This window comes from Phyllostomus discolor, chromosome 7 (assembly GCF_004126475.2).
Source record: "Phyllostomus discolor isolate MPI-MPIP mPhyDis1 chromosome 7, mPhyDis1.pri.v3, whole genome shotgun sequence".
Lineage (NCBI taxonomy): Eukaryota > Metazoa > Chordata > Mammalia > Chiroptera > Phyllostomidae > Phyllostomus > Phyllostomus discolor.
In genome coordinates this window covers 102,021,385-102,047,475 of record NC_040909.2, presented here as the reverse complement: position 1 = coordinate 102,047,475, position 26,091 = coordinate 102,021,385, and the positions used below count along the sequence as shown (strand labels likewise).

Below are 26,091 nucleotides of genomic sequence, written 5' to 3'. Positions count from 1 at the left end.
GATATAAAAAGTAGACTGTATTCTGGAATAAATTCAATAAAATGGTAATAGCACAAGAAAAGAAGGCTGTCACACTGCAATTAATCTGATTTCTAATTCAATTCAACTGTTTTTATGGTCCTTACTATGTACCAAGCACGCTGGTGACTAGGACCAGGTTGCCCTCCTATGTATGAGCAAGGCAGACAAGTAACTCACAAGTCAAAATAAAACAAATTAAAAAATAAGAGGTTTTAAAGCTTTAAGGAAAGTGACTAATTCCAGCTGATGCTGTAATGACTGAAGGCTTCCTGAGGGAAGATAAATTGGAGATGAGTCTTAAATAATCAAACCCTCATCAAATGGAAATGAAGCTGAAGCATGCCTTGGTGACAGCTGGGTCCAAAGGAGCTGAAGAAGAACTGATTGTAAGGAGGTACAGGTGGGCACATTGATTCTGTTCGCTCACCTGTTTCATGGCCCAGCTGCTCTTCAATGCCAACCTCCACACCACTGTTATAATTTCTCCGTCCCCCCATGTGATTTTCACACATACAGAACACGCCCCTGACCCTACCCTTCTCCCATTCCCTTTCCCTTCAACACCGAAACCTCAACATCTTTTTCAGATCTCAGCATAAGGGTCACACTTCCTCAAACAGTTCGCTCCTAAGGCCTTCAACCACTTCCCCATCCTGCCCCCAGGTGATTGATTCCCTTCTTAGGCACATGCATAGCACCTTACACTTTCCCTACAATATTTTCCCACATACTGCTACAAATTATTAGTAAAATTTTTGTGTAATGTTTAGCATAACTCAGGCGAAATGTTCTCAGAAGGCAGCAATCTTGCCTTCTGGGATACCCCGATGTGAAGTGCTGTCCCTGGTACTTGGTAGGCACACGGGATCGGTTAAAGAAATGTAAGTATCTAGCAATTCCTTGACTATTACTTTGTGTAAGAATTTGGCACTTGTGTATAACTTATATTTTGTAAATATCAGAGTCTTTATATGTATCACATATGGGAAAGAAGTGTACAAAACATTCGAGCAATATAAATGAATTCAAGTTCTTTGTAAACTTAGTTATTTTTTCCTGGTATTGAAGAATCACTTCTCATATAAAACAAAATTTACAACTCTAAAAACTCTGTGTTCCTAATCTGAAAACAGAAGGAAATTGAATGTCTACATTCAGTTTACAGTTTGTCTTAGAGCAACAGAAATAGGGATGCATCTTAAGGAGTAAAAAAACAGAATTCATCCGAAACACAAACTAGAAAAGAAATATAAAACTGCAATAGGGAAGATGAATATGCATCTGAAATATTTCCAGTTAATTTAAGAAGAAATCCCAACACTTATTAACTCTAAAGCTACAGCTTCATTAAGAAAAAAATTGAAGGATAAAGGAATTATTTGCATTCCAATTAATGGTCTCTCTTACTTTCTTTCCCAGGTTTTATTAAGTTCACACTCTTGTTGATTTAAGATAGTTTCCACAGCTCCTCATCAACAGAATAACCAACATCTCCCATTTCAAGCTCGGACTCACTGCTGTCCAAACAAGGGATGAGAAAGAGTGTTAATGAATTGAAGGCTCTGAGGGAGGGAAGACTGGGGAGGGAGTCACATGTCTGGGCCTGAGGATGAGGCATGAAGGCTGCGGTCCCACTGTGCGTTATTTGCTCACACTGTGTGATAGCCATATTTAAAGACATGAAATGGCAGCAAGCCCATGCTGTCCTTCACATCTACCGCATGCCCGGAGAACACATTCAGTGACAATTTCTTCCCCCTCAGAGTGGAGAGAAATGACACATTTCACAGAAGTGCTATCATGGGAATAGCCAGGACTTCTGACCAGACATTTTTCAGTTGAAAAAGATTGTTCACAATACATGTTTCTGTGATTGGCATTCATATAGCATTTCTTGTGAATACAAATAAAATATCTATCATCTATCTATTTGTTATATAAAATGTATTTTGGCTCCTTAAAAACTTTTTTAAAGAAAAGCGTGCCATTCCATATCCACAAAAGCACACCGTAAGAGAATTCAGGCTGTGAATGATTTTCTTATCTACCTTCTGCAAAGACATTGACTTTACATTTAGGTATCCCAAATCATAAGCCCTAAAAAGTTTCAGTCTGAAGCTGCTGCTTCACAAAAATAATAAATGACTTCAGTAACTAGTATGCAACTTGCTTCTTTTTGATTTTTCTGCTTCATTTTACTGCTAGCTTTATAATAAAAATAATATTTAAAGAATGATCTAGAACCTTCAAATTGAAAGGAGTATGTTAATACAAGGAATAATGTTCACATCTGCATTACATTTTACCTCACCAGTCACCATGCAGTGGCACTTTGGGCCAATATCCAGGACACATTAAAATGAAAGGGTTTGGTAATGATAAAGCACATTTATGTAGGGCAGGAAAAAAACAAAGCTAATGGGGATGATGGCTTATGTCCAGAGGGAATGAATAAAAATGAAAACCTAAGTTGGAAAAAGAGAATAAAATAATTTGAGGATGGTGAAAGTAGGAAATGAAAATGCCCTATCTTTACTTTCTTGGTTAGAATTCTTGAGTTAAACACTTTGCATGCTGTTATTTCTCAACAATCAGAGGGAAATCAATCAAGAACTGACTTGGCACAGGAGGGAATATTTAGACATAGCTGTCAAACATTTCTGGTGGCTTAACATTGTCCGTGGAGAGTAACAGTGAAAGCAGGCTGTCTTCGGGCCACGGGTGCCAGGGCTCTGATGCAGGCGGCAAGGACGCCCCAGGTGCACTGCCTGGTCCGAATTCCCACAGAGACTGAGGAGGAGTGGTCAGACCAGTCAGCTGGCCTCTGCCCGCTGCATTACTGCCTCATAAGAACTTTAACCATTTGGAATATTGTATCTGCAATAGAAGGTAATTAAGTAAAAATGTTCCAATGGCTTCTACGTTGTACTTATAACAAAAGCTGACCCCCTCCAATAGCCCACAGTCCTACATACCTCTCAGCATGTATCATCTGTCCCAATGCACTAGAATTCCCCTGACCTTCTGTGTCTTCCTCAAACATGGTAAGCTTATTCCCAAGATCTGTGAGCATGTACTCAGTGTTTTAGGTAAGATCTTCCCCCAGATTGGTAAGGCTGTCTTGTAATTAAGGTTTCTGTTCAAATACCACTTAATATTTAAGTCCTCCCTGACCACTCACTCTAAATGACCAACCTCCTAGGACAGCACCTTGTTTTAGACTTTCGTCCCTGTATTTTTCACTATCTACACTACTTTATTTATGTGTTCATTTGCTGTCTTTCCCATTCTCTTGAGAATCAAAATGTCATGAACACTGAGTGAATGACGCAGTGATGGCACAGAGTCAGAGCTGCTGGGGCACCTGTTGACATCTGAGACCTCATCAGTCAGTGACACAGAATTTGTTTTAGTGTATAATGTTCACTCCACACACTGAGACGGCCTAGTGTAGCCTTTAAAGAGGAAAAAAAAGGCCTTTGATTTAAATCCAGTTCTCACTACTTATTATCCAGGTAAACTTGTATGTTTCCCTTACTGTGGAAATTATAATATGGAATTTACTGTCTAATCAATCCACATAACTCACCTAGCATTAGTGGCCTTTAACATGTTCTTAAAAGTTGGCAGGTATTGTGGCTATCACTATCTTTTCTTTTAAATAGCAATCTATTCCCACCTATTATTATGCTGTTCTGGAAAAATCTCTATAACTAGAGTGAATCCAATGCTTATGCTTGTCCAGCCTCCTTACTCTGCACTTTTTGTGACAGTCCACTGGTCTCTGTAGTGTTGAACTCACCAACAGTGGGCACGTGACATGGGTCTGGCTAATGACTGACTCCTCAGGACTATGCTGGAGCTCTCAGTGGGAGAAGTGGGGACCATGAGGGCCACCTTCTCTTCTTTGAATGTAACACTGGTCTGTAGTGACCATTGTTACCCAAATGTGAGACAACCCTGCCTGAGAATGAAGCCCACAGAGAGCAAAGGAGTACATAGAGGCAGAAGAAGAGAGAGTTTCTTAAAGACTCATATCCCTGGATGCAGCTGTGCCTGAAGCAGCCCTGTTCCCTGGATATACCTGTTATCTAAGCCAACATAGTATTTTATTTATACCAGTTTGAGTTTGGTTTCTGAAATATGTTGTCTGGAGAATGTTTTCTAATAAAATAATAGTTTATTTACTTATTTGTTTTTGCTTGTTGTAAGGCTAAGGAAATAAAAGCCTTTCCTGAGGTTGACTTAATAAACAAATTTTAACATCCAGAGTGAAATGGTTTTCAGTGATAGTGTTAAAAAGGCTGTAGGACTAGGAGAAACTAGCAACACCTCTGGGCTATTTTTTAAACAGGGACAGTAAGGGGCTTTAAAGAAATGATCAGCGTTGGCCTCTGGCTCCAAAAACCGAAAACAGATTGCCAAAGAGCAATTTCAGAGTGTTTGTGGTTATGCAGAAAAGGAAAATTAAGGAAGAAATTAACACCCTTATTCAAGAAATAACAGGAAGAGAAGGAATTATTGGAAGTAAAGAGGAAGATAAGTGTCTTCCTGTGCAAGAGAAATCTAATATGCAACGAACGGATGTGCTGCAGGTGATTGCTGACAAGGGCACATCATCTGTACCGAGGAGTTTGTACTTCAGAAATGCTTTTTCCAGGAAAGATACATTAAAGTGTTTTCTTAGCAGCTAGCATGCAATTAATACACATGCTGTTTATCTTAATAAAATATCTAAACATCTTGTCATGTATGTTATATACAAATATACATTATTTTTGCTTTTTTTTAAAGAACAAAATCTACGTGGGTGAGGTGTGAATGCTATTCTACAGTCCCTTCTTTTGCTAGTTATACCTAAATGATCTAATGCAATTAAAGGTTTATAGAGAGCTTCTTATGCAAAGTACTTTGATAAACACAATGGAAACACCAAGATAAGCATATCCCTCATCTCAAAAAGGTTATAAAAGAATACATTTCACTTATATGTGGAATCTAAAGAAAAATATAAGTGAACAAACAAAACAGAAACAGACTCATAGATACGAAGAACAGATCTATGGTTGCCGGTGGAGAGGAGGGCTGGGGTACTGGGTAAGAAAGGTGGAGGGACTGAGAAGTAGTTAGAAAATAGTAATGGGGATATAAAGCACAGCATAGGAAATACAGTCAATAATATTGTAATAACTATGTGAGGTGCCAATTGGGTACTGGAAAATCAGGGGATCCACTTTGTAAAGTATATGATTGTCCAATCACTATGCTTTACACCTGAAACTGATACAAAATAATTCTGAATGTAAACTGTAAGTGAAAAATTTAAAATAAACACATGCATACACACACATATTTACACACACATTATAAAAATGATTAAAGAAGATGAGAGATCTGTACACATAATGTATCTTTGGGGAGAAATACTGAACTCTGTAATAGCCATAAATAAAGTAACATGAAGGACTGCAAGAGTGACCTGACAACCCTGTAGTTCAAGGCCTCGTTTACAGTACAGACTGCAGTGTCATCCATGAGATTTTTAACAAGTTTTCAAGTGCTGCTGGTGCTGCTGATCTGCGGATCATACTTCGGGAGCTCCCGGAACTAGGGAACTGGTTTTCAATTCTAGCTGCATGTTAGACTCTCCTGGGGGACTTCTAAAAAAATCTGATGTCCATGCCTCACCCCAGGCCAGTAATAAAAGAAAACTATTTTATGAAGGAGACTGACTATACTAGAGCTGGACATGGAAACATATGAATAGCAGTATTATAAACAGAGACAGAGGAAACAGATGCTAAGTGAAGGGCGAGAAGTTGAGGAAGAAGAAAGGACAGGGAGTGATTAGAAACAAAGCGAATTGAACATGGCTGATGCATGGGCAGAGCAACCAAATCCTGGGTCAAGTCATAACAGACCCTAACTACACACCAAGGAGCTCCTGGCTCCTTTGGAGCAATAAGAAATCACCGAATGCTCCGAGCAAGATACTGACATGGTTCAATGTAGTTTAAAGTTATTATCTGGAAGCAAAATCCTGAGCAGATAAAACCACCCCAGTTCTTGGAGAAAGATCAATTAGGTGCCACAGCGATGACCTAGTATTATTTTCTCAAACTGGACTCCAGGGATGTATTCTCAGGGCCCATGTGTTCTACACAAATGCTTTAATTTTGTGTCCTTATTTGAAAGATAAGAATCTATTTAGTCAGTCACACCGGCAAAATTTCTCTTTTCCGAAGACAGTATGCAGTGGAGAGATTTTCACAAGATTGAACTTAGGCTTCTTGAGTTAGTATTCCTTAGTCAGTAGACATACTATTTAAGATTTCAAGATTAACTTTATTTTTTCCTGTGGAAGGAGTCGGTATATCTCATGTATGTGAGATAGACTGATCTAGACAAGGGAGTAAAATTGGGGCAGCCTCAGAGACACATGGGTCAGAACCATCAGGACCTCCAACTACAATTTGGGTGGAGGAGAAAATGAGAAATAAAAAATATGTGGGGGACTTTGAGACTAGAGCTTCATAGGATAATAAAATGCTGGGAAAAGTAAAAAAAGCATAAAACTAGGAGAAGAGAGAGGTTTGTGTGAGGCAGAAGTAGAGGAATAAAGCAGTTTTGGTGAAAGGAAGCATTCCCAGTGGTCATAACCACATGAACCAATACCTGCTCCATGTCAGGGACTTTAGACATTATTTTCACAGTTTAACCATATTGCAGACAAAACCAAAATAAACGTCACAATAGTATTTTGAGTTATTAGGGCTTAAGGTAGAACAAAATATTTTCTTTAAAAAATAAGAGCTGTAATCTGCTAGTAATTTTAAGAGGCAATCTGTTAGCAGAGTAATATTAAAGGAGGGAATATATGTGTGGAAATTCAAGCTGCTGAATTGTAACACTTATTGGGGTTCATTTTCTCTGCCATTGATCACTGTACCAGTTAACATTCTGTTTAGAGGGGGAAAACAGTAAAATGCAAACATTAACATCGCATGTATTTGAAAGTAGGTATGTATTTTTCCGACACCATGTACAAGTTCATCCATATTAACATCCGTTACCCATCAGCAATTCCCTTCCGTGTTACACATCTTCTTTCCGTATGAGGGGTCAGTCATTCAATGGCACATAAAAAAAACATTTTACCCTTAATCCACTGAACATTTTGGAGGACACCACTGTAAAACATCAATGCTTTTTCCCCTGGAAACAGTCTGTGAAATCTTTAACCCTTGCTCATCAACAGAAATTAAAACAATAGCATGAAAACTTACAAACATTTTTTTTAATTTAGAAAAAAGAGTACCCATTAGACTATTTGAAATAGTAAACCCTAAACAGAGTTTTATATCAACTGTTTTATATCAAAAAATATTATGATTCTTCTAATATAATGAATAATGTCAAAGCTCTAATTAGCTGTGCCTGTCAACATATACAGAAACTTTTTTAAAAAAGATTAATGATCACATACCTGAGCTTCTGGTTGTATTGTTTGACCTTTTCCAATGAGGCTGCATTTATTTGAGCTTGAAATTCTTCCACTGAAACATTGTCTTTATAATAATATCCTTCCATGCTCTCCAGTGCTATGTAAACAAGTAAATGTACTTTTCACATGATTTTATAACTCAATTTCCTCCACATTTAGTGTGATTTTATTAATTATTAGTAAATGTATTAAATAGTACCAACATATGCAAGAAACTATCTTTCACCAAACCAAGAGTGAATAAAACTCATTTTTCTGCTCCCATAATAAATAATAAGCATTTGATGATTCTCTGTTAAGTAGGGAAAGGTAATTTCTAATTTAAAACTGTCTTCTGTTTTTAAAACATTTGGTATATGATTTTTGCAATGCTAAACTCAAATTCATATATTATTAACATGTAAACACAAAGACATACATACATACATATACATATGTATGAGAGGCAGAACTGTACATTAACATACAGAAGAGTAAAAATTGATATTGTCACTATGTATATTCACATTCTTTATAGCTTGTGATTAAATTATGAAATATTAGTGCAATAAATAAGCAATATAGATAAAGTGAAATCTTAGAAAATTGCTTCTACCCCAATGGCCAGTAAATTTAATTAAAAATAAATAAGCATAAACATATACATAAAATATTTATATATATATAAATTCCATCAATTGTAAAAGTCTTTTGATTAATATAGATTTCCTTCTTAACTAACATTTTTGGCTAAGTAGTTCATTTTCCTTTAAAACTTTATTCAGTGATATTTTTAACCTTTTAGAAAGGAAATGAATCACATGGACTTGCCCAGAAGTACAAGATTTCCTACAGAGAGGTTGCCAGCAACAGAAATGGCAATGAAATCAATCTGATCCAATGTAAATTATTTCCCCTTGAAATTATTACTACTAAAGAGCCTCACTCATCAGCAGACTATTTCAAAATTGATTAAAAATTAATCTTATTTTAAAACTTATAAATGCAATAGTTTCTGAACTAAATAATAGTTTTCTCCCCAACTGACAGAAAGGTATCACCATTTGGAGGGCAAAAATAAGAAGCCACTGCTAATTTTAGTTGTGCAATATTTTCTAAACTAGTCAGATTTCCAGAGCATTGAAGAAACAACACACCTTTCAGAGTATTGCCAATTTGAAATTTTTAAATAGAATTATTGGCCTGCAATTGAGAAAAGCAGTTGCACAAAATTAGAGAGAAAGCCTACTATGTTTACTTTAGTACAGGAAATTAAATCTGTGAGCTTGTTTCAAGGATTATTTGTTTATTACTTAAGATTTCTGCATTAATTAGAATATGTGCATTGGTTCACCCAGCTTCTGGTCATGAATACACACAAGAAACTTTTAAAAAAAAAAGCCTTCCTAAAAATCACTCTTCAAATACATGCCACTTCACTTCCATTTACAGTATGTTTATTTGTGAAAAGCAAATATTCCAGAAGAATTCAATCTATCAATTGTCAGACTTCAATGTGCATTCCTCTTACTAGGGGTGAGGGTAATTATGAAGGCCCTTGCATTGGAGTGAAACCACCACTTCCATTCCTTGGTACCTATATGACCTTGGGCATGTTCATTAATATCTGAGAGTCTCAGATTCCTCACTTGTAAAATGGAAAATAAGAGTATTGACTAATTACTGTTCTTGGAAAAGAACTGAGTTAAATAATAGGAGTAAGAGAGCCTATGACTACCCTTACCATTCATTACCTTTGTGTTTCATGTATGAGGGCCTAGTGCCCCGCAGGCATTATCGAATTTTCAGGACCTACAGATGATAGGTGAGTGTGCTTAAGGAACCAAGAAGTTGTGGGAACTGAGAGGAGTGTCTATATAATGACACTTCAACATGTGACTTGAGACTGGGAAGACTGGAAAAACAGTAGGAAGGAGCTAGAGGGGAGCAGGGTGGGTGGGTGGGCGTGGGGGGGTGGTAAGAAGAGAACACCTGGCATCTAATTTTTATAAAAATCTGGATGGCTCAATTTTAACCAGAACGTCCAGTCCTGCTCTAAAACTTTGTCATAATATAAAGCAAACTGACATTTTCATTAAGTTTCTTGACAATATTTCCAAGTTAACAATAGTTAATATAATGTAGAAACTTTTTTTAAAAAGAAGAGAGTCTCATAATTTGCCAAGAGCCTCAGCAAAATTTTATGGTATCTGCATGGTGCTGTGGGGAAATGAACAAAAAAAAAAGATGAGTTCTACATTTTAAAAGTAAACTTTGTATGGCAAAGTAGAGAAAGAAGAACATTTCTCCTTTACGTCCATAGCTTGGTTATTTATTGTTCAGAAAAAAAGAAAATAAAATTACATTTTACCAAATTAATTTTCTTCTATTCTTAGAAAAGTAGGTTAAATATATAATGTCCAAGCTTCAAAATTTGATCTCTCCTTCGCATTTTCCTGTCCAGTTACCTTCATTCTCATCCTGTGGACATCTTGATTTCAGACTTCTAGCTTCAAGAACTCAGAGAATTCGTTTCTGCTGCTTTAAGCCACCCAGCTGGTGGTCACTTGGCAGCCCTGGGAAACTAACACAAATGCGGTTCCGAAGCCTCACTTGGGGAATGTGTGCTTTCCATCCCTGAACTCTGGCTCTGTGGGTTTAAAGGTGCTGATACCCAAAGGGGCACACTTTCCTTAGGAGACAAAGCAGGGATCCCACTGAACCGTAAGCTGTGCTTGCCTCCTGGTCATTGGAGGCTCCTTATGCCAAGGTACTAGCAGTCAAGAAGAGCAAATACTACCATGGTGAGTTTAATAGACCCTGATCATAAGGATACTTCCTTATGGGCTATTGTTATATAATGAGAAATGTGTTTGGACTATTGTTATGTAATGAGAAATATGTCTGGGTCTAGGTAATCCACTCAGGTACCTCCTGGTATTCCCTTGCCCACTTTTGATGGTGACTGGACAACTGCAAGGACCTTGGCCTGACAAGGACATAGTGACCAGGGAACTGGCCCCTCTGGGATAAATATCTTAATCATGCCACAGACACCAGTGGGGGTTCAGACTAAGAACAAGGCTAATTTACAATGGATAGCAGAAGAGGAAAAATGAAATTCTATTGCAGCTCAAGACCAGCTGTAGCAACAGGGCTATAGCTGTCCATTTACATGTTTCTTCTAAATTATCCTCCCAGAAAGGGAGGTCCATCAGTCCTGAAGGACACGCTCCCAATCCTTACAAAAACAAATGGATCTGAGGGTGCCAGATGAGCACTGCAGCAGATGCTCTGAGAGTCACCCACTCAGATTCTCTTTCAAAAATGAAGTGCTTGTTGCCTGGTTGCTATGGCAGCCAGAAGACATCCTCAACTGTCAGCTCTCTAAGGCATCTGCAGCCTTTGCTACAGAATTGTCCCACCTAGTCCCATCTCTTTCAGGGGCAACCTGCATTCTAATGATCTAACAAGGCAGAAGCAAAAAGGCCCAGCCTGTTTCCCAACTCCCTAGAATCCAGAAGCGTCAAACATCTGTGAAATGGATTATTCTAGTTAAGCAAACATCTGGAAAATTGCACTGCATTTCATAATCCACATAGACCTGTGTTTTCTCACTCCCAGTGGACATTTAGAATCACTTGGAAAGTTCTACAGTAGACTGGTGTTTGGGCTCCGCCTCCCAGAGATTCTGATGTACTTGTTTGGTATGGGACCAAGCATCGGTATTTTCTAAACCTTCCCAAGGTGACTAATATGCAGGCAGTACTGGGAGCCACTGAGTGACAGAATGAAAACAAGCCAGGGGAAGTGGGTAGAGGAAGTGACCCTGACATCTTCCTTCACTCTCACTTTTTACTTCCTTTATCTCACCAAGGGCCTGGGGATCCCAACAGAATTAATTCCCTGACCTGTAGGAAGTACTTAATGGAAGGTTGCTTTAGCATGATCTTCACATTCTAGCTTTTGGTTATGCTCTTTGCTGACTTTCCCGACTGTGTTTGAGCTCCTTCCCTTAGAAATCAATGACTGTGCCCTCCTCTGCCCAAGGATCTGTCCTGGCAAGAAAACTGGGAAGAAGGCAGCGCATTTGCTTCCTGTTCTAAGTATATGATACCACAGATGACTTTTGGAGGGTTGACTTTAATAAATTTCCCAGGAAATTTTCAGATTCATTTAATATTTCTTATTGTTTTATTTGCCAGGAAAGAGCCATCTATACCTGCACACACAAAACTCAATCCACCCCTCATGTAAACTTTCACCCCACAATAGATTCCATTTGGACTCTCTTCCATTTACCACTACTTTCAATTTCCAGATGGTAATCTCCACTCGAACTAGAGCTGTATTTACTGTGCTTCCTTCAATCTGATAAATACTGAGAGCTACTAATGGTTCCTCATGGAAGCTTTATCAATGCAGAGGAACTTCTGCAAGCCCTTTCAATAAACTGCCTTATCAAAGAGAGATTCCTAATGAGACCAACAGTTTTCCAGTCTTTACCTGTCTGTGACCTCAGCTGCAGAAGTATGTATACTGGTTCTTATTCAATTCATTTTTTAATATTTTACTGCTGTGTAAATGTTTGCTGTAGCTGCTCTTTCAATTACATTTTTAAAGTTATATTGTACTTGCTGAAATAATAGATACTCAGGGATTGTTTTAAATTTGTTTTAGCCACTATTATAAAATAGAGGTTACTTGCAAAGTAATATTTTTCCTGTGCACATTTGGCTACTGGGTTGTGAATATTCAGCTATTTATGGCTGATAGTCACACAGGTAATAATTTTTTTAGAAAAAATGTCTAATGCCATCTGTCATCTCAGTAACGATTGAAAAGGCAGAGTTTAAAAAAGAGACAAAGGAAAAGGAGGGAAGGGGCTTTAACGACTGACTGTGAGCTCTAGTAGGGCTCTGTGAAAGTTAACATTCCAGACCAGCATCCTCCCCTCTTCTAAAGCTGTGTCTCTATGATGGCTTTTCACATATTCCAGGCTTACCCAGTTCTCTTAACATAGCCCCAAAGGTCTATTTTTGCTCATTTTTTCCTTTTTACTCCTTTTATTATAGAATCTTGTAACACCTTTATGAACCCTACTATAGTCCTAAAAAGAAAAAAAAAAGGAAGGAAGGGAGGGAAGGAGGGGTGGAAGGAAGGGAGGAAGAAAATGCCTTCTCCTAACTCCTAAGATCTTCTCTTCACTGAAATTTTCCTCTGCTTAAATGTATTCTTGCCTAGAATCTGTTCACAATGGTCATTGTTTTCAGAATTAATCTGCATGTGGTACAAGCAGAATTCTAACTTGGTAGTGAACTTAGATTGTATATGCCTGCCTGTTCTTCAGTTACAGAGGTTGATTTTATTCCTCTACTCTTCTCATTTTTATTAGAATATAAAAATTCCACAGCAAAACCCAATGAAGGTCTTGAAACTCAAAAGAAGAAAATGAAATGTTCTACAGTACCACTCAGAAATTGATATAATTTGTGACCACAGCATGAATTAAAAAAAAAAGACATAGACCTAGAAGGATCACACAATAATCTTAACTTCTGATCTTTTCTAGGCAGCAATTATGACTCCAGAAATAAAAAAGACCTGGGACTTTTCATTAGAAAGCAGTTTGCTGCAAGAAGCTTCCTCATTCATGTATATCTTAATTTTGTCTACTGCAGTTGAACTCATTGCTCATTGTCAAAGACAATCTATTTACAAAATGAAATAGATTTCATTGACAAACTGACAGAAAAACTCAAAGAATAAAAACATCATTATTCACCCAATTATACTAAAAGCATTTTACATACATATAAGTAATACATGCATGTATGACATAATTGAGACTATAATTTAAATTCTTTTTTTTACAATCTGCATGTGTATATTGTTAACCTTTTTCTCTCATAAATATCTTAATCATATGACTTTATTGGTTCTACCACCATTTATTTATGCCAAATTAATTTATCTTTATTTCAACCACTCATGTCTTGTTTCTCCCTTACAAATAATGCTGCAATCTTATTTTATAAATATTTAAACCATACATGATTCTTTCCTTAATAAACTTTCCCTAAAGTAAATATATTACTTAAGACACTATGCAGGAATTCTTTGAGTTCATGAAAAAAATCATGATATGATTACAATAAAATTTATTTTCTAAAATTGATCAAGATAAGATAATTTGTCACATGAAGCATAAACAAGGACGTAGCTTACCTTGAGCAAAAAGCACGGGGTGAATTTTGAACCCTCCTCCATTCTTCAGCCGTTGTGGCAGTTGTTCGAAATGATAACCATCGATGTAGAAGTAAACCTTCAGAGCTTTGCCGGCTTCCTTCCACTTGATATGTAAGAGGGACGTCTAAAGCGACATTTAATGTTATATTATTTCTTAAAGTCAGGATATGCTACATAGTACATTTGTTAACCTCTAAAAAGAATCCTGAAAATTACTAGAAACTAAATATCTTAAAAGTACCCCTGTTTATCAAGTTCAGAGTTATTTAGGGAAAGACCATAAATCAGTTTCTCATTAGCTAAAGCAACAGATCTAACATGGTACTGTATATAAAATCCTGTAAGAGGAAACTTCGTTACACTTTGACACACCAGATGTCTCACTTAACTAAATGAGAAGTTAAGCTAAACATGGTTTAGAATCACAATCTATAATGGCCACTGCCTCACTCACATTTCAGTGGAAACGAGCCCATGGGGTACACTTCTTAAGTAGTGTGCAAGAAATTGAGTGCACAACAACTGTTATCAAAATCTGCATGGGCTTTGCAAGCACCATTCCTTGAGCCCGAGATCAAAACTACTGGATCATCTCTGTTGATGTCCAACAGTCATTAGATATTATCTGTCTAAATTCTTTTAGCTTTTTTTTAATATCTTAAATTTACTTACTCAAAAAAAAAAAACCCCAGCTAATTGAGAAGCTAAAACGCTGCAGGAGTATTTCACAGGGCTATCATAAAAACCTTTTCATTTTATGATAATTTGCCAGATAAATAATTTCCACATATTAAAAAAATAATGTAAAATCTCTTAAAAGCTATAATAGTCACATTAACCAGTTAAAAAAATAAGGCCAAGATTTAGTGGACATTTTAATATATGTTTTGTGTCAATATTTATTTCTAATAATATTGAAATAAAACTGTATAAAAGTAGAGTTCAAGGTTAAATACCATAATAACAGATTCCAAACTTCTTATTAAATGTATATAATTCTGCATATCAATAGAAGCATTGTAATAACATCTACAAGTCTCTTTTATTCACATACTAATACTGCTTATTTTGCTTTGCTTCTTTTTCAAGGGAGATGAAGGATTTTGGTTTTAGAAAAAGGAATAAATAAATTTCTCAGGTAAAGATTTGGAAATTAACTACATTTTAATCATTGTGAAAATCCATTTTTTGTTTTCCTGATTCTAAAATGAAGAAAAAAGATACATGGACACCAAAGAAAATAAAGATTTATGTTGCATATTTTAAATATTGGTATCTTCTAGCTCCCCTTTTAATACAATGTCTTTCATACACATTTTAATTCCATCTCCTTACTCTTTGGCATCCACGCAGCCAATCTCTGCATGAGCAAATGAATAATGTTATTGAAAGGAAAATAATAATGCCGTAGTGAGTTCCATACTATAGGACTAACAAGATCAAATAAAGATGATTTACCAGAAATTAGGAAACTGAAATGAAAATAACCATGTTATTGAATTTAAAATGAGGTAAAAAACTAAGAGTACTGTGTAAAAGAATGGAAACCCATTTCTCTCCAAAGTATTAAGTGCACCTGAAAAGTGTATAATACTGTGGAGTTGAAAATCACTGCCTTTTAGTTATAATTTATCAGCTGTGGAAAACAAACTTGATGATTAGGACTACATAATGACTGAAAACTTCAGAAACATTATTGCATAAGGAAAAGGTCTCTGGTTCCATCCTCTAGAGATGCATCCTTGAGAGAAGTTTCAATGGGGAGGGCCCCATCCCTGGAACAGGGGCCCCCATCATGGAACAGGCCAGTGAGTTTGAAAATAAGTCTTTGACTAGGAAGTTGTTAGTCTGTTTGCCTGAACTGCACTTCCTTTTCCCTGGACCAGGGTTGGGTCTTTCTTATCCTTGAGATTTCATCTTAAAAGCTACTTCTGCTGAGTGCCCTTCACTGGTGACTTCTGAAAGGGTCACCTCACCCTTGTTCTTCACGCCTTACTTATTCCCTGTGTAGGAGTTATCATGTCCCTAATTGTCTTTGTTGTTGATTCCTCACTTGTGGTCTTCAAACTAGACTATGAGCTCTGTGCAGACAGGGACATGTCTATCAGGTTCACCAAGGCACCCACAGCTCCAGGCACATATGGATGGAGTGCAGGCTCAAAAAGATTCATTCCCCTAACAGTTCCTATTAAATTACCTTTATCACAATTGAAAAGGGGAAGGTCTGCTGTCATTATACTATTCTCCAAAAGCATAAAGATTCTCTTTAAAATTTAATTATATACAACCTAATCATTTAGTTCCTTTATTCTTCCTTCACCAATTACATAGGAGGTGGGAAGTACCTTGGACTTTTCCTGTACTGAAGTGGGTCAAATTGTCCATTCATTCCTTTGTACTTCTCCCTGGGCTCTAAGCTTTATGTCAACAGGGACTTTGTTTCATATAGTCATCATTATATCCCCAGAACTGAGTTTAACACTCAGCATGGTGTATATATGTAATAATTATTTCTTTGAAGAAAATGAACTGTCTTCAGTGCAGACATTTGAATTCTACTTGCTCGGTATATCATATTTCTTCAGAATCTCAGTATTCTTTAATATAAAAACAATACTATGAGTAATGTTAAATATAGCTTTTTACAAAGAATATGAAGTAGTAAATCAAGGAGAATGGATTGGAATATTTACTGACTACTACGGTGAGCCTTATATAATACTAGAGACTTTCAAATATATTACTTTATTTAAACCTCACGAGCCTTTGAGACAGGGAAAGCCAATATTCTCATGTTTGTGAATAAGAACAGAGCCAGGATCTGAACTAAGCTTTCTTGATTTCAAGGTCGATATTCTCTTGTTCTCTTTATATCTTCCTGCCTCCACCCCTCTGTGCTCAGTCCCTCTGTCAAAGGCATGCAGCCAACTTGCTTTCGTCACAGTGACACCAATTAATTAATCAATCTCACTTCTCTGCTTCTATAGAAATTAAATCACATGCAATTAATGACAAAGCTATAGTTTTCTTACCCACATAACTAAGATGCAATGACCCTTGGATACAGAATCATCCTCTTCTTTCCTGATTATGTCATTCTAATTAACTCTGAATGATAACTATCGTCCTATTATCGCTATTTTTAATCTAGTAATGTAGCAGTGGAACTACTAACTTTTCACTAGGTGAGGTTATGCTTCAGGGAAATACATAAAAGTGGACTGTCACATGCATCTCACAGTTTTTGTGTTTGTCACAGGTTCATCATTATTTACATACTAATGTTACTTAATGGTCTTAATCATTTTCAACATGCCAAAGTTAAATCTCACATAGTAGATATGCAATAAGAAAATATTTTTATCAAGCTTATGATATTAGTTTCTCTGTGGCTTGTTCAACAAACCAGTCACCAGGAATGTCATATTTAAACCATGGAAAACAGTACTATTGTGAGCTTATAGTTCCTTAGGTAAAATATGGGGAAATAAATACATTAAGTTATATTGTAAAAACAGTTTCTTTACCTTCAGTGAAGTTATGCCTACATTTCATTAAGTAAATGAAAATATATTTTATTTTATACATGCCCACAGAAGACTATACAATTTGTTCAGATAGTATTATCCTTATCAAATAATCCCCTTTATCAGACAAATTCTCCCTTGAATATAACTTCTATTCCTAACTTTTTAATTCATGTTCTTGTTCTCTCATTTATCAGTGAGGTGAAACTTGAATAAAATTCTGTTCTCTTCCTTCATAATTTAATACCTACAGAATGAACGAATTTTACCACAGCCACCCTCAAGGTCAAGTTACCACCACATTTCACCCGGGTCACTGCAGTAGCTTCCTAGCTGCTCTGCTCTGGAGCCTGGTAATTGTCTGTTCAACACAGCGGTCTGAGGCAGCCTTTAACAGGTAAGGGAGACCATGTAATTCCTCTCTGCTCAACGGCTTAATTAGAAAGGCAAGTTCTTTTAATGGCCTGGCCTCCTCTTCCTTCTTACCTCCTACTCTTTTTCCCTCAGTCCCTCCACACCAGCCATACAGGCCTCCCTGCTATTCTGAGAGCACTGCTACCACCGTTCCAGTGAGTCTGGGACACCTCCTTCAAATGTTTGTGTGACTCACTCCCTTAACGCCTTCAGCTCTTTGCTCTCCTCCTATAAGGCTCCTCCCCCCCGCTTGTTAAACATTTGTACCCTTTCATCAGCTCCTTCATTCATCCGCTGTTCTCTCCCATGTACATTATACATCCATAGTATTATCTTCTAATGTATTATCAAGTTACCTCATTTGTCTTGCTTGTTACTCATATCTCCCTACCCAAATATCAGCTCTGTGAGAATTATACATCTGTTTATTCTCTACTTTATCCAACACCTAGATTAGTGCTTGGTTAGAGTGGGTGTTCAAGGAAGTTTTGATGAATAAATGAATGAATGAATATCATTCTTAAATCAGATCATGGATTAAATGAATATTTATTGGGTCCCTATTTATTGTGCTAGACATTAGAAATGCAAAAATAAGTAAGAACCTTTCCCACCCCTGGAGAAGTTAACATCTACCATGATATATAAGATCCCCACACTCATGCATAAACAAGAGAGAAAAATAACAAACTGCTAAATATTTCTTGGACTCATACATAAATTTTAAACCTACTTATGACAATATTGAAATAGTAGATCAATGATAATGCGAAACTAAAAGACATAGGAGATTAAACCCTACTTATTTCTATTTCTCCAAATGTATACTTCTAAATTACTGTCTAAATTGCAGGTATAATGATGGCAAATTGCTAAATCAAAGGAATGCTTTTCAATCCTTCAATTTATTAAGTAACTTCTTTGCAACATTACATACAACTATGTTCTGTTGAAGTTCTCTTTTTTATTCTTCACACTGTTAGTTTTTCCTTTTACTTTCATAATCATAGAGCCCTTCTGTCTGTGCAGTGCATATATTTCACTGATACTTGTTCATTCATTTCCTTGGGAAAAAAATGTTGCCTTTTCTGTTCCAGGCACTCTCTCAGGTGCTAGAGACACAACAATGAATAAGATAGGAAAAGGTTTTGCCATCTTGGATACTGTAGGAGGTAACTAAATGAATCAGGATAGTTATCGTGATTATATTTATACCCATTAAAATGCTTGACACTCAGATGAAGTGATTTTCAGTTTTCATTTTTAAACTAGCAAAAATACAGAATATGTGTCTACTTCAAATTCAATTAAAACTTTTATCAATTATTGTCAGATCAAATAATTATAATGTCTTCCTGAACTGGTTTAGATCTAAATGTTATACATTGTGAGCATAACATAGGGCTCTTCTGTTCCTTACTGGCCCTAAATACCTGTTTTCACTGCCTGCTAACACATTCTCTAAGGAACAACTGAGATAATGAGTGTGCACTCAATTCAGGCAATTTTGCTACATACTTAAAAAGAAGTTTGGGAATCTACAGGGTTTAGCCACACAGCCAGATATATTAGGGCAGTCCTTTTATTTTTTTAAAATATCTTGATATAAAAGCAGTACAAAGAACAAATATCCTATGGTCCTATTCATATGAGACACAGCACAGGCAAATTAATAGAGGCAGAAAGTTGAACAGAGGTTACCAGGGACCAGAGGAGAGGGTAATGGGAACTTAGAGCTTAATGAGTATGGAGTTTCTGTTTGGGAGAGTGAGAAAAATCATTGGAAATGGTTGCACAACATCACGAATGTACTTAATACCACTGAACTCAACACTGAAAATTGGTTAAATGGTAAATTTTATGGTATGTATGTTTTACTGCAATAACAAAAGCAAAAAAAGGGAAGAAAATCTTGCTAGCACAAAAGTTGATGTACATGCTCAGAAAGTTCTGGAGGCCAAACTAATAGGTAAAACTAAATGTTAAGAATTATCTGTAGGCTTAAGTTATATATACCTTTCCCCACCTCCAAATTGCTATTATTATTTTCCTTACACATGATATTTTATATAAAACAATTTAAACTTCATATTAAATATATTCATATAAAAGTATTACCATATGTTGTTGTTTTATGCCAAAGACATTCTATAAAACATTTAACTACGTACTTGCAACCAGTGGTTCCTCTTCTGATGGTTTAAAGTAGAAAGAGACCTTTTCCAAATCAAATAGTGCAACCAGTGTATCTTCTAGCATGGCCTGTTCATCTGTCTAGAAAGAAAGAAAAAAAACAGTACATGATATTATAGGATTGTGCCGACCATAGCATAGCCTACGCAGCCTAGCCTAGCCTGGCAGAGAGTACCGTGACATTACCAGATCCAGACTAGCTGCACTTGTGTTTCATTCACATACAAACCAAATTATCAATGCTTAACTAAGTTTGCTGCCTTAAATAAAATTATTAAATCTCTCAAAGTTGTACATTTTGCTTATAGTTTCCATTTTCTCAATTGTTTAAATGGTTCTACTCAACTCTCCAGTCTATTTTGTAGCTAGGGTCTAATCATATTTATTTTGTTTATACTTACAAATATATCTGTACAAAAAAATAATGCTGTTTGCTCTAAATTTCTATAATCTTATAACAGCTGAAAGGTGAAAATGTTGTTTTATTAAAAAGCCAAAGTACATAATGGTCATCCTATTTTATAATAATATAACCTATGCATTATTCATTTTGCAATTTATTAAAACTGTGATAAAGGCAATTTACATGTGTGTGATGATTTTTCTTTCAAAGGGCTTAGTGATACAAATCATTCTTATCTCACTTGCCTTTTTGGGGCCTTATCCTACAACCTTGTGAATGTGAATCTGATTTGTTTTACAGCATGTTATTTTCCAGCTTAGGCAGGTAAGTCTAGACGTGCCAACAAGTTCAGTGCATGTCTTGGTGATATCACTCTCCTAATACTAGATTCTGGCCTTCCTGTGAGCAGCCTAGTGTATTTTTATCTGGAGTCTTTTACTGATTTCCTCATGAAAGAATAATGAGCCTTATCATATATAGCTTCTCTTTTAAAGGTGACATTTGTTTCCTTAAGAAGTCAATGACCCTTTATAATATTAACATGCTTTACATATATTTTTAAAAAGTTCTTCTAAATTTATAGCCATATTTTGGGGGCAGCATTAGTAGAAACTGCAGAAGAGATGGTGAAGAGTTTTCATTGTGTGACAAAGAATCACTGAGTGGAAACAAAGAGGTTAAGAGAATTGTCACCTTTAACCTTGGTGTGGTACTGAATACAGTGTATACAGGAGAGGGGAAGTACTGAATAAATGCTTATTAAACTGTTCCTTCTTCAAGTCCTTTGAAGCAGCAGAAAAATGCCATGAACAGAACAGAAGGACAGAACTAAAGAATCAGCAATTTTCCAGAAGAGGAACATGCGCAGGAAGGAACGTCCCACAGGGGCTGGCCTCTGATTGCTTAAGTGCATGCCACAAAGCTCCAACTGATGTGACTGAAGCCACAACCAAGTGACCAGGACTGTGCCCTGGTCACAGCTAAGGGACACACAGACCACCAGAACCTGCAGCTCCCTTCACAGGCCTAGGAGGTTTTTATGCTCTGGTTTCAGACGTAGAAACAATATGGGTTTCTTTTATTTTTTTCTTGCAACCTTTAGATTTTTAACCCATTCTGCAATAAAATTAAATGTTTTGCAAGGGCAACATAAAGAAAATACATTTCTTGAAATCCAATTCACATACTATAAAATTTACTCATGTGAAGTATATAGCTCAGGGGTTTTTAGTATATTCACAGAGCTATACAACTATCACCACCATCTAATTTTAGAATATTTTCACCACCCCAAAAAGAAACTCAGTACCCATAAACATTCACTCCCCACATTCCATCCTCCAATTCTTAGCTCCAGGTAACCACTGGACTACTTTCTGTCTCTAAAATTTGCCTGTTTGGCATATTACATAATAATGCAATCACATGGTATGTGGTCTTTTGTAACCAACTCATTTCATAATATTTCCAGCATTTACTCATGTTATAGCATGTACTGGTACTTCATTCCTTTTCACTGCTGAATAATAAATAGTCAAATCCTTTGCCCATTTTTTGAGTTGCCTTTTCATTGTTTAGTTTTTAAGAATTCATTATGTAACCTAGATATGTCACTTATCAGATATATGAATTATAGATACATAAAATAAAATGAAGTTTAAAGTTAAAGTACCGGCACTTGATTAGACAATGGTGGTGTAAAAGTAAAACTCAGAATAGAACTAAAGCCTCATTCACTCAACACTCAATGCCTACTATATGTTAGGAAGTGGGCTTCCTATGTTTCATGATTTCTACTTTTTAGGCAATGGGATTAATTAATATTTATTTTTAAACATTTTCAAAAGTTCCTTACTTTAAAATTTTCATTAATTAAATCTTGTATTTGGTTGTATTAGCAGAGTCTTTTCAAAAGAATCTAATTGTTTCTCTGAAGTAGACGGAGGTAGGCTTCCTTCTCATTGCAGAACCTTTTATGGTCACCATGCAGTGCAGTGATCTCCTCCCTGTCCTCAATGTCACTGAAGAAAATCCATAGTTTAATGTATATACTCACATACATTTGTATAAAATCTTAAGCATGTTACTTGGTAGCTGCATTTTCTGTGTACTTTAATAGATAAAATAGCATCTCGTGTTCAAAATCACCATTCCTTTTAACTAGCACCTTTATATAAAAAAGTTTGCTATATTTGCCTTAAATATCATGACAACTATCAGAACTACAGAAAGTATGTGCGAAAAAACTCTAAGTTCACCACAGTGTACTTTATCAAACATTTCGAGAGGCTTTCTTCATACCCACTGTGGAATGCTAACAGACAGGGAATACTCAGTAACTAACACAACGTTCTTAGATTTAACAGGACAAACATGCACACAAAGGAAGGGAAAGGAATCATTTAACACATGCAGATTTGAAACAGATTGTCAGACAGTATGACGTGCAAGTTGTCAGAGCTCTCTATCAAGAACATTCCAGAATATCAGCCTCAGTGGGAGGTGGGGTTCCATCGCATGCCATTTTTTCTGGACTGAAAATAAGGACTCGTAGCAGAAAGACTTTTTCATTCCTCTGATGACCTTTTCAGTCAAGAGCTTAGGGATGCAGGAATTAATAACAGATGGAGGCTTTCACAGCTGTTAGCAACCACTGAGAAGAGATAAAAATCAGGAAAGAAAAAATTCCTCCTCCATGCCTATAAAAACTCTATTTGCCCATGGAAAAAGATACTCTTTTAAAGTAGCTGAATGACTGCTGACACAATCATGAATAACCCCCTTTTATTTGGAAATACACTACAACGGAAGTTTCAGTTGACACAGACCGTGGTGTGCACTGTGTCTCCTTACCAAGTTTGGTGACAGAAGTGACTGGAAGTGGAAAAGAACGCCCGCATTAGCGATCTGCTCCAGCCACCGCCTGCTGGCTTCCCACGTCTCCATCTCGTGCTCTCTGCTGTTGTCGAACATCTGGTTCAAGGCCGCCATGAGCTGCTCGGAGAAGGCACAGACGGTGGCCACGAGACTCTGGCAGAAAACCACGTCTCTTCGGAGCTGTGGCTCACTGTCTGTGATCCAGGAGAACATCAAGACAGTTTTGAGAAATGTCATACGAATCACACCAATCCATGAAGCACTTACGCTTTAGTGCTGTTATTTCATCCCAGCACTAAACTCATGCCATGCTAGGGATGTGAACTGGGGCTCTCCGAAGGAGCACATACACTTGAGCAAATTTATTTTTCAGAAAACACTAAATGCTAATATTTAGACACATTAAAATAAATTGTCTTAATTGATATTGTGGCTTTATTTTGTAATTACTAAACTGCTTTATAAAACCCAACGGGAAAAAACTAAGGCTTCATTTATTTACATTTTTCCCCCCTCAGGGTCCACAATTTGCATTTGTTGCACGAAATTTTCCTAAAGGAAACTCAAAGCCCAATTTTTCAGTTTGTACTGGCAAGCAAAATACAGTGTTATTAATAATACATTTTCCCTACTACACCTATTAAAATATTTATGTGAAATACACATGGGGAAAAAGTATCAATGTCCAAGTGTCTGTAAAAATCAGCAAATCTGTATCTCCTGAATTTGCTATTCAACTTCACAAGTTATAAATATGTCCATTTCCTAAACTCCTACATTGCTTTGAAATAAGTAATGCACTTACAGTTTTAGCACAAATTGATTTTTCCTAGGATTCTTATTCTGCACATGACTGGAGTTATCCCTGACCCACTCCGAAGGCATGTTTACCATGTGAGCTGCCGCTCCTGGGCCCCAGGCTTTTCAGAGGGAAGAGGCTGTGCCTCTGAGAGCCTGGCCACAAAGGGTTAACTTCCTTGGGTGGTTGGACATGTACAAACTACATAAATAATATAATGCCAAGCCATGTACTGTATACATTGAAAAATCACTTCTACTAGAAGAACAAAGGTAAACATAAGCATATTCCCAAAAGCCTATTGAATATTTTGAGAGCTCAGAATCTTCTGAAACATCTTATCCATATTAGTGTATCACACAGTATAAATGCTGCCTTTATTCAGTGTTGAATTAATGCTTTATTGATAAAAAGGCATAACTTTTAAGCTATTTACCAAGAACGCAGAACATGTGCTTTTAATAACCATTAAAGTCATGTGTAAACATAATGTAAATTAAAAATATTTAATTTTATAATAAAATTTTCATTTTTTTAGGTTAAACTATAAGAATTTGCTATTTTTGCAGGTCAAAGTAGTTGAATATGGCAATTCCATATGGTTCAACTTATTAATTTAACCAACAACATGTGTTAGACATTTTCCTTAAGTAGTTATATACCATGGGCCCTGTTCTAATAGATGGAAAAGAATATTTTATAAGTTACTATAAAATAGCTAAACTGGGAAAGAACTCTGTCCAAGTCTCAATTAAGTAAAATGCAAAACACTTATTTTTTTGTTGTGCATAATTTCTAATAGAATGTACACATTCAATAAATATTTACTGAATTAATAAATGAAAATAAAATACTCGAGTAACTAACAGACAAATGAATTAAGTGAAATGGAAATGTCTGAGTTCATTCTCAGGCTTCTTGAAATGCCAGGATTTAGTTCCACTTAAAAGGGTACTTCAGACAGTTTAGCTCAAAAGTGCAGCTAGAGGACTGAGGTTCAAGACTGAGGTTTAAGACTGAGGTTCAAGACTGAGAAGAAGCAAAAACTGCACTATATCTTCCTTGAACATTATTGCTTTGCTTTTTAAAAAATTAATTTTTGAATTTTTTATTGTTTTTAATTTATTGACTTGAGAGAGAGAAAGAGAAACATCAAATTATTGTTCCACTTATTTATGCATTCATTGGTTGCTTCTTACATGTGCCCTGACCCGGGATCCAACCCACAACCTTGAGTATCTTGGTCAGAGCTGTTGCTTTGCTTTTGTGTTGTCCTATAATAAAGCAGAAAATCTGGGGCAATTGTAAAATATACTTCAATAGCTTTGGCAGGAATATTTCCACCTATAACCTGAGAATAATTTCTTCATAAAAATCTGAATGAAAAGAAATCACTTAAATCAACAGCAGAAGGATAAGGCCTGGAGATGGAAGGATCTGGTTCCACTGTGAGCTTTAGGACTTTGCCACTACAACGATTATTTCCAAATTGCCTTTGAGAAGAAATTCTCAGAGTTCTTGTTTTATCTTAAAACAAATACTTAGGTGTTTCTTCTACTCTCTGCTACTAAATTCTACATGCCTTGTAAGCCAAATTAAAATTTTCATTTAGCCTCATTATCAAATCAGAACTAATCACACACAAGTTTCATGTGTTCATCAACTCAAACTGTTAACACTGGATGCCCCACAGGAATTAAACAGCACACCGGCTACTGGGGGTGCACAGGAGTCCGAGTCGGGGCCCGGCCATGCCTGTGCTCCCAGTGGATTGAGGGTGGACAAACAAGATGCCTTTGGTACACACTGACATTGAAATCCTAAACCTATATATTTTCAAATAAAAAACACTTAATAAATTCTTATTACTTCATGAGGTGATTTTCCAATTGCCACCTTCCAATTTTTAACAGAGTAAATGACTAGTTTGCATAGATTTCAAAATGCACATCATATATTAAGAACTTTTCAAGTGATTTTTGACATGTTATTATCTACCAGTGAGTAACAAGGGTAGAAAACTGAATAGCGGAAAGGGGTCTCTATCTATACCCAACTCATGTTTACAGCTTCTCAACATATTGCTTCCACCCATCCCAGACAACCAGCAACAATCTCCACAAGA

General features: G+C 36.4%; 1 protein-coding gene across 1 annotated transcript in view; it reads right to left on the bottom strand.

The window, feature by feature from the left end:
• PREX2 (phosphatidylinositol-3,4,5-trisphosphate dependent Rac exchange factor 2) overlaps positions 1-26,091 on the bottom strand; it is a 221,529-nt gene that overhangs the window by 50,114 nt on the left and 145,324 nt on the right. The window contains 5 exon segments of the mRNA XM_028533661.2: positions 7,508-7,622; positions 13,733-13,838; positions 13,840-13,877; positions 19,866-19,968; positions 23,144-23,361. Coding sequence (XP_028389462.1) covers positions 7,508-7,622; positions 13,733-13,838; positions 13,840-13,877; positions 19,866-19,968; positions 23,144-23,361 — 580 coding nt within the window.